The 10,570-nt window shown below is 31.3% G+C and overlaps 1 protein-coding gene across 2 annotated transcripts; it reads right to left on the reverse strand.

The window, feature by feature from the left end:
* Window positions 1-617: 617 nt before the first annotated feature.
* Window positions 618-4,583, reverse strand: LOC108480549 (transcription factor ICE1-like). 2 transcript variants are annotated; one of them, XR_001870645.2, is made up of 5 exons: window positions 3,046-4,583; window positions 1,881-2,108; window positions 1,428-1,598; window positions 980-1,120; window positions 618-910 (listed from the first exon to the last, which is right to left on the reverse strand). XR_001870645.2 is itself a non-coding variant. In XM_017783586.2 (4 exons), the coding sequence occupies exons 1-4, from the start codon at window positions 4,225-4,227 to the stop codon at window positions 1,037-1,039; spliced, it is 1,665 nt and encodes a 554-aa protein (XP_017639075.1). In that variant the 5' UTR covers window positions 4,228-4,583; the 3' UTR covers window positions 618-1,036. The 2 variants fall into 2 exon arrangements, 1 of the variants encoding a protein (XP_017639075.1); XM_017783586.2 differs by having other exon boundaries at window positions 618-1,120.
* Window positions 4,584-10,570: the final 5,987 nt, after the last annotated feature.

Below are 10,570 nucleotides of genomic sequence, written 5' to 3' on the forward strand. Positions count from 1 at the left end.
ATTTGTACAATTTTGTATAAACTAAGTAAAAGGTTATAAATATATTTGTATTAAAATTTCAAATTCAAAGCTTAACTTGCAATTAAATTATCAATTATATGTTTTAAAATTTACATCAAATTAATTAAATTTTTTTATAGAATATTATAATACTTATATTTTAAATACTTCATATGTAAATTTAGATAGAAAAACTAAAATGGAAAGATCATATATTTAGTTTCTACAAATATTAAGCCTTAATTTTTTTGTTATATTTATTTCTATTTTAAATTTTAAATTTCATATTAATGTAATATAATGAAGATTATTTTAATTAATTTTTATAAAACATTAAACTATCATGTAACATTTTGATAATATCACATACATAATATATGATATTAAAATTAGTATATGTTATGAACTAGAGCAGTAGGTTCATTGGTCGAAAGAGAGTTCACCTATACTCGACATCAAAGTTCGCCTGTGTGGTAGTATGTGTGAGTTTGAGCTCATGTTGTAAATAAAAAAAAAAAAAACTAGTATATATTATAGCAAGGAGATGTAAATTAGACTTTGTTTTTAAATGTTGCTCAAGTTTTGTTCTAATGTCAAATTTGAGACAAAGCAGCACGTTTCATGCAACGTAGAGAATTGGCTTAGCTGGAAAAGTCCATAACAATTCCAGGATCATATCAACCCACTTTCTCAGGTTCATATGAGTATTGTCTTTAAAAACGAATCTGAAATCTGAATTTAAAGTGTTTCAAATCTAAGGCCTAAGGCACATGTTTGCTCGACTATAGTCTACATACATTCCAAATATAACAACATATGTTTTTATTAGTAAAAAGCGGAAAAAGATTTTGCAAATTACAGATTATCAGTTTGTCCAAAAGTTTAGCTTAGTTGATGATGAGTTTCTGACCTGAAGAAACAAAGTTAAAAGTTTTTCAGGTTTATATAATTTGATCTGGTGGAACAAATATACACTTACCTCATGGAGATTTCAAGACTATTCATGGTCAAAATATAAACTTGGGGGAAGAAACCTCTATATCATGTTGGGGAAGCCAGTTGAATCCAAAAGTACGGCTTTGATATTCTCAGGATTGATGTCCTGCCCTTCCTTGCATTGCTGGAAATTGGAAAAACACAACAATTAGTATGTTAAAACTCAAAAGTGAACTGTGAATTCTCAATAAGAATATAGAAGATACCCCTCCTATCCTTTACTTGCATGATAAACCAGATAGGAGAAAGCTATAATCCAAACTGCAGATGCTTTTCTCATGATAACAGAGTTGGCTAAGAGGGAAAACTACATATATTCGTTTTTCTTTCGTGTCATGATCATGTTAAAGTTTTCACGGTCACCACCGTTATTGCTGTCATCAACTTTTGAAAAGCAAAATGGGAAGTTTACAAGGGGTCAGAAAATGTACCTCAGCTCGAAAGATATCCATGGAAAAACCGTTGAAACAGCTAATGACTGCTTGCTGGGCGTCAAGTCCAAGGTTGTCCAAAGCCCTGATTATGGAGAGCAAAAGACCTGGTCTCCGCCCACAGAACATGTGGATGTTTACAGCTTTTCCTTCTCTCAGCCTTACTTCAACCTATATAAATACAGTCACACACACACATTTGGCTAAATCAGTTGGCATACAATTTGGCTAAATTTTACAATGTGACTCATATCGAATGACGCTACATGCAACCCAATTCTATGTTACTCTCTGACTCTTCATTTTTCTTCAAGTACCCATGTACAACATATTTATGATCAGTTAAATACTGATATTTGCTAAAATTCAGAAAGACCTAACTAGATATAATTGCAGAAACAAAGAAAAGTGAAAGGTGAAAGTAACTTTTCATGATACAGATATGAAGCTTACTCTTGCTGGCTGCCCATTCAGACCCGGTGATGAACTGGGGCCAAGTTCATCCTTGATACGGCTAGGAAAGGTAGCTGGAGTGGGTGTCAATGGATGGAAACTGCTGGTTGTAGGTGTCAGTGAGGAGCTTGGAAGGATTGACTCCAATTCATTGTGGAGGTCATTGATTCTCTGTAGAAGTTCCTTCAGGTACTCGATAGCATCCCCGAGAATTGAAGCTCTATCCATCTATAAGTAAAAGGAGAAGGTAAATCATACTATTTCTAAGAAGCAAAAATGAGAAAATATGAACTTTCCAAAACCCTTCTTTTGCAAGTAAAGTAACATGCTCCTTCGTCGAGGTTAGTTAGATTAGAAGTTTAACTACTCTTCATTTGACAAACACATGGGTATGGGGTACATTCAAATTTTTTAAAGTTGTTTCCATGAATTTAGAGAGTCGGCTTCGTGGGCGAGCTAAACATAGATACTTGAAGAAAAATATAAACACAGAGCACATAAGATGTGTTGAGAATGTGCCTGAGAATGTGCCTTAGACTTGCTTAATAATAGGTCTGTAGACCAAGTCTTTAGGGCTTTTTAATTTTTAATTTTTTGTGAAATGATTTTAGGAGTAAGTTAAGTGTTTGTGGTATGATTTTAGGAGTAAGTTTAACAGGCTTCTGTTTTTTTTTTTTTTTTTTGCCTATATAATCTTAACAATACAACAGATTATTGTGTGCTTCCAATATATCTTTCTTTCATATTTTCAGTGTTTTATATTGTTGCTAAAATACCAACAATGTAACTATTTACGGTGCTCAAATATAAAAGTATAAAGACATGATAAGAAAAGATTGCAAGTATTGAACTTTACTTATGGATGAGTTGAAAGAAGTTACTGAAATGTGGTCCAAAGAATTATGGTGAAATTTGAAACACACAACCAGACTCCATGTGAGAGAAATTAATGCTAACTTTCTCACAGCATTTTGAGAACACATAAAAACAAAAGATTGCCAGTGACTCACATATAATCCAAAAATGCCACCCAGAAAACAAAAACACACACACCAAAATAAGAAAAAGTAAGAAAATTTGATGTTTTTCCGAGGATCAAAATGAACACAATAGTTCATACTTGAATTCACAAGATAAAAAAGAAAGTCTGAAAGAAAATTCTTACTTTGCTAATCTTTGGAACAACAGAGCGCAACATGTAAAGCCTATCATTGAGTTTCTTCCGACGGCGCCTCTCAGCCATCAAATTCTTAGCAGGAAGCCCTTTCCTTTTACCCTTTTGGTTTTGGTCTCCTCCAGTAGCACTAGTGTTTGCATTTATGGTATTTCCCCCATTTTTAAGAGTTTCCTCCACCTTGGTATTCTCAGTAAACTCATCTGAATCATAATTCAGAGCTGACCCATCAATGCTCACATCTTCTACATCATCTCTGCTGTTAATTTTCCTCTTCTCATTCTCTTCTTTACCCATTTCTTTCTTCCCTTTATCTCCCCCAGTACCACTTGAAACAGTAACCTTTCCTCCATCTAACACCCCGAAATTTGGTCCACTATCAGTTGAATTCTTCCTCATAGCTGCTCTTTTTTGGAATAAATTAGGTTGTGCACCAACGGAAGGACAACTTTCTAGTGGCCTTAACAACTTAGATCTCTTTAAAAACAGAGCATTTCCAGGATTCTCATCAAACCCTTGAAAACCAGCAAACCCGGCACCATTTTCTGGTAGCTGAGCTATCCGAGAACTCGAAAACTGAGCCTCAGGACACAAATTAGCAGGGTCTAAATGATTATCATGACCTAGATCAGTTAAACTACCCAAAACCCCAGCATTTCCCCTGTTCAACAAATTAATACCATTTGTTGCTTGGTTGTCAAGGAACCCAATTTCACTCAAATCAAAACCATGGTCTAAAGGGCTATTAGAAACAAAATTAAGGATTGAAGATAAGTTTGGTTTTGGTTGGCAAAAGTACTGTACCTGAGATGGGTTAAGATGGTTGAAAACGGAGGAAGATGGTGAACATGAAGATGAAGAATCCACTGAAGGGAGAGAATGATGATGGAGCAAAAGATTATCTCTATGATGGTCACCAAGATTTGAAGTAAAGGAAAGGTCTCTAATATCTTGATGGCTTGAAATGCTGTTGTTTCCTACGTACCATTCATCATCTAACATGGATTTGAATGTTGAAAAAGTACCCATATCTTCTTTGTTCTCCATTATAACACCACTGTTATTGTTGTTATTATTATTGTTGCTGTTGTAGTTGGTTCGGTTCCATGAAGCTGAGTCTTCATCTTCTTTATCTTCCATCCAAATAACACCGCCATTAACCCTTGGAAGCATGGGTTTCGGGAGAACTTCTTGATTATGCAGGACTCCAAATTTTCTTTGTTTTCTTTGAAAAGAGAGAATCAAAACCTACCTTTGTTTTTTGTTGAGCGATTATGAACTTAAAATAGTGGGGGTAGGGGGAATGGGGCAGCTTTTGAGAGAGAGAGAGAGAGAGAGTGAGAGAGTTGCAGAAATGGCGAAAGCTTTTTGATTGAATCAGCTAAAGAGAAAAACAATCAAATTGTCGACTTTAGAGGGATTAAATGATACGTGGTGAAATAAATAAAAAGGTAAATAAAGTTTAAGGAATTGAAATTGGGTGTAACTTTGTAGAGGTCACTTCCAAAATCTTCATATAAAACACACAAAATGCTCAAATTAGGCTAAAATTTGTTAAAGAAACCTTTCAAAAGAAAAAGTTTAAATTCAAATATCTTATAGATTTTAAATTATACTTTTATTTTTAAATAATATTTAATTCAATTTATATGTTTTATTTTAAATACATCAATATTTGCATAACTTTTATTATAAAGTAAATAAAATGTCTTTCTTAAAGTTTAAGCCCTTACATGATTATTTTTGAAAGATTTGACAATAATCTAAGCTCTAATGTGAACATTTAGTGAATTTATAATAGGGTTGTTTTTAAACCTAATATATAAAAAAGCCTAAGTAAAATAAGTTAATAGTAAATTAAGATTTTAATTGAAAATAACACTCAATTGAGCCCTTGGTCGAATTAATTTTAATATAAATCCCTTAAGTCCGTTAATTTCACTATGGCACGTTAAGGTTGTGCCACATGATGAAATATGCTAATTTTCATTTAAAATATTTAAAAATAATAAAAAATTTAAACTTATAAAAAATAGAATTTCAAAAAAATAGAATTTTTAAAAATATATGGAAATTTATCTAAAAATAATATAAAATTTTTTAAAAAATTTGTAAAAGAATTAGAATTTTCAAAAAATTATAAAAGGAAAAATTATAAAATATATTAAAATTTATTTAAAATAATATAAAAATGTAAAACTTATAAAATTGCAAACAATATTAAAAATAGAAAATTATTAAAATTATATAAAATTATGAAAAGAATCAGCATAGTTCACTAATTTGTGACATAAAGAATTAACCAACGAGAAAAAGAACCAAAATTGGGTTAAGGTTAAAGGGGACAGTTCAGGCTCCTAATGACAACACCATGTTCCCTTGTGGAGTTTATGCTTATATTAATGATATTGACAAGTTGACCAAACTCAAAGATGGCTGCATAAAAAAAAATTGTTATATTTTCATAATTTTTAAATATTTTTAATAATTTTTATAATTTTCTATAATAATTTTTGAAAAATTATAAAAAATTAGGTGTAATTTTTTAAATTTTAAAAATTCTAAAATTTTAATAATTTTCTATTATTTTTAATATTTTTATAAATTTGTAAATTTTTATAATTTTATAACTTTTAAAAATTCTATTTTAAAAATTTTCAAAGTTCTAATTCTTTTATAATTTTAGAATTCTTTTATAATTTCTATAAATTTTATGCTTTTTAAACCTTTTTAGGAAATTACTCAATTTTGCCACATTGCACAACCTTAGTGTGCCACGAGGCGACGTTAATGGAAATCAAAGGCTTTCACATGTTAAACTAGCTTTATTTGATAATATGTTTTGATATAACAAATTAAAACATTTTTAAATAAAAGTTAAATTAAACAAAATTGGTAAAATGATAAAATCAAGTTAAAATAGTTTTAGTTGAGTTAAACATTTTCAATTAAGTTAAAATTGTTTTAAAACAAGTTAATATTTCTCTAGGCAAAAAAGTATCAGTATCTATAGTTTTCAAAATATCGATACCCATTCTAAAATCGATACCAAATTAACATTCCGTTTTCAACCAATTTAGCTAAGTATCGGTCTAGTATCGATACTTTTTATATGGTATCGATAAAAGTTCATTGGTATCGATATCTTTAGCTCCAACAGCTACTGAACTTTGCATTAAATGCAAAAATTATTGATACCTTTTTAGTTGGTACTAATACTCGTTGTTACATATGAATTAAATGCACTACTTTTTACATCCCTAACGACTCTATTCATATCTCCAACAACCACAACAATTAGAAATCAATTATGGGGTATAAATATCAGCTTCTAAATATCCTACAACAATAAGAGAGATCATCAAGCTTAAAGATCAATAAAAAAAACCTTATTGCTTAATTCTTCATACCTTTCTTGTACACATTTCTGAGCTTTCATTGTTATTTTTTGGCTCAAGTGTATTATTATTTATTTGAGCTTTATTGGCAAACATTTTGATCTTTTAAGGATTATTTCTTTGTTTTCTTCTTTATATCTTTTAAGAGGGTTGTATCTTAAGGTTTAGGTAAAAGCCATGAGGGAGTTACAATCTTAAGGTTTGGGTAGAAACCTTAAAGGAGTTGCAATCTTAAAACTTTAGGTAGAAATCTTAAAGTAGATTGTAAGGTTAAATCTTATCCTCAAAGGTTATCAAATTATTAAATTTAGGAAAATCCTTAATTGTGGAAAGCTAAGGTAGTGGAGTAGGCAATTGGGGCTGAACCCCTCTAAATTCTTGTGTTCATTGTTTCATATTCTTTCATTTCTTCCACCATTTTTCTTAAAGGTCAATTCTCCTTCCCTCTTGGTGATTTCGAGTTGAATTATCGAGCTAAAAATTAGTATCAAAGCTAGTCTCTAAAGACTGTTTAACAACCAAAAGAAGATCCTCAGAGAAGCTAAAATGATTATCAACTCATTCTACAATAATGACATTTACTTCTAGGTCAATTTTCTTGGTAAGTCTCAATCTATTTCCAAACCTTCTTATCTCAGTGGTGTTAACTATTCCTATTGGTAGATAAGGATGATGTTGTTCATCCAAACAAATAATATTGCCATTTAGGATATTATTATGGATGGTCCTTCAATTTCATTCAAATAAGAAGGAGAGTTTTTAGTTCCAAAAAACAAGAATGAATGAAATGAGGAAGATAGGAGAAACATTAGACTTAATGCCAAAGGCAATGCATATTCTATTTTGTGCACTTGGTCCATATGAGTATAGTAGAGTTTTGCCTTGTTCAAATACCAAAGAGATATGAGAGAAGCTTGAATTCACCCATGAAGGCACTATCTAAGTGAAGAAGTCTAAAGCCTGAATTCTTAAACTCATCTATGAAACTTTCAAGATGAAGCCCAAAGAGGATATTAATGAGATATCCGATCGATTCATAATCATCATAAATGGATTGAAGTCTTATGGAAAGATTTATCCAAATGAATAGGTGGTAAGGAAGATGCTTTGAAGCTTACTTAAATCGTGGGAAGCCAAGGTGACTGTAATTGAAGAAGCAAAAATTTAGAACATTTACTTTGGATGAACTCAGTGGTTCTTTGCTTACATATGAGATGAGACTCAATGAAGGGGCTGAAGAAGAAAATGTTGTGAAGAAGAAGGTTAGTATTACTCTAAAATCCACCATAAATGAAGATAGCGAATCAAGTGAAGAGATGGATAAAGACAAAGAGATGGAAATGTTTGCTAGAAGATTCAAGAGGTTCATAAAGTCTAATAAAGGAAGAAGTTATACCAAGGAGGAAGATCACATTATTTGTTATGAGTGAAAGAAAATGAGACACATCAAGTTTGATTGTCCTCAATGGAAGAAGAAGGGATCAAACGAACAAAAGCTTAAAGCTAATGTTGCTACTTGGAGTGATGAGGTTCCTCCGATGATGAAGATCAAGAAGTAGCCAACCTATGCCTTATGGTTATCAATGATTTTAAGGTAGCTTCTAACTCATGTGCTTCAAATACTTATTCTTTTGATGAGTTGTAAGATGCCTATGATGAATTAGGCTTGCAGTTTGAATTAATGGTTTCAAAATATAGGAAAACTATTTCGAAACTAAAAGATGAAAATAAATAAAAGATGAAAATAATTCACTCTCCAAAGTCAATCATGAACTTGAAAGTAAAATAAATGATATGCAAGCTATTATAAATGATTTTGAGAAAAAGAATTGTGACTTGCATAATTTAGTTTCTAAAGTTCATGATGATCATCGAAAGTAACTTGAGTTGTTTAAGAGTGAAAAAGCTCACTCTAACAAATTTTTTGAACAAGGAGAAAGTTTAGAACAAAACTTTGTTAAAACTAGCTTTAATTTCTATAAACATAAAAGTCCTCTAAACTTTTACAAAGGAAAAATTGTTAAAAGTAGATGGCTCCCTAAAGGACTCATAACTACTAAAGATAATGATATCCTTTATAAATGGATACCTAAAGGGACTAGAATCTTGAAAACTAATGCTTACGGACCCAAAAGAAATTGGGCACCAAAAACAAAATTTAATTCTATTTTTGAAGGAAAAGGTGCATTGCTTCAAGGAGAACATCACTAATGTAAGTTCTATGTGATTGCACCTTAATGTTTACTTAGTATAGTTCACTTGTTCCTTATTTTTGATATATATGTTTGGACTAACCACTTTCTTTTTCTCTTAAGCTTTATTTGATTATTTTTAATATAGCAAAAAGGGGAAGAAGAGAACGGTAAATTTAATGGTTGATTGATTATGATTAATTGATTTTATGTCAAATTTAGTGACCATATTTTCAAAGAAAATGAATGTAAAATTTGATCTTATTTCAAATTTTTAATCCTTACATTGAAAATGAATTTTATATAGAGGAACAATTTATTCAAAAACAAATCTACAAAATGTTTTGTTATATCAAAAGGTAGAGATTGTTAAACTAGCTTTATTTGATAATATGTTTTGATATAACAAATTAAAATGGATTTGAGTAAAAGTTAAAGTTGAACAAATTTGGAAAAATGATAAAATCAAGTTAAAATAGTTTCAATTGAGTTAAACATTTTCAATCAAGTTGAAACTATTTTAAAAAAAGTTAGTATTTTTATCATTTTTATCAATACTTATCAAAATATTGATACCCATTTTAAAATCGGTACCAAATTGACATTTTGTTTTCAACCAATTCAGCTAAGTTTTGATCCAGTATCGAGACTTTTCATATGGTATCGTTAAAAGCCTATTGGTATCGATATCTTTAGCTCAAATGGTTACTGAGCTTTGCATCAAGTGCAAAAATTATCTATACCTTTTTAGTCAGTATCGATACTCATTGTTGTAGGTGAATTAATTGAACTAGTTTTCATATCCCTAATGACTCTATTCATATCTCCAACAACCATAATGGCTGGAAATCAATGAAGGGGTATAAATACCAGCTTCCAAATATCCTACATGAATAAGAGAAATAATCAAGATTAAAGATCAATCAAAACAATCTTATTGCTTAATTCTTTAATACTTTTCTTGTACACACTTATGAGCTTTCATTATTATTCTTTAGCTCAAGTATATTCTTGTTTATTTGAGCTTTATTGGAAAATATTTTGATCTTGTAAGGGATTATTTCTTTGTTTACTTCTTTGTATCTCTTTGAGAGGGTTGTATCTTAAGGTTTGGGTAGAAACCTTAAGGGAGTTGCAATCTTAAAATTTTGAGTAGAAATATTAAAGGAGATTTTAAGGTTAAACCTTTTCCTCAAAGGTTACCAAATTAATAAATTTGGGAAAATCATTAGTTGTGGAAAGCTAAGGTAGCGGAGTAGGCAATTGGGGCCGAACCACTCGAAATTCTTGTGTTCATTTTTTCATATTCTTTCATTGCTTAAAGGTCAATTCTCTTTCCCTCTTGGCAATTTCAAGTTGTGTAACACCCCTCACCCATATTCAACGCCGGAATAGGGTTACGGAGCATTACCAAACATACAATACAGTTAAACATTCATTTAACATACATTTTCTCAATTCAACCATTCATCATTCAATCTCAATCAATTTGTCCATAAATTGAGCCTACGAGGCCCTAAACATGCTTTAGAAGTGGATCAGGACTAAACCTATAACTTATGAAACTTTTACGAAACTTAAAAAATTTTCCTCAAAACAGGGGACACGCCCGTGTGGACATTCAAAATGGGAGCACATCGCCGTGTCCCAACCTGTGTCCTACCCCGTGTCCAAACAAGTGAGCTTACTAACTTGGGTCACACGGCCAACCACACGACTCTGTGTCTAGCCTGTGTGCCCTTCGAAGTGGCCATACACACCCGTGTACCAAGCTGTGTGCTAGGCCGTGCCAAACCTGTAGGGTATACTTACTTATGCTACACGGCCAAGTCACACGCCCGTGTGTGAAGCCGTGTGGAGTATACGGACTGGATTTCAATTTCAACATCAAGGGAAACACGGTCATGTAACATGACCGTGTGTCAC

Source organism: Gossypium arboreum, chromosome 1 (assembly GCF_025698485.1).
Source record: "Gossypium arboreum isolate Shixiya-1 chromosome 1, ASM2569848v2, whole genome shotgun sequence".
NCBI lineage: Eukaryota > Viridiplantae > Streptophyta > Magnoliopsida > Malvales > Malvaceae > Gossypium > Gossypium arboreum.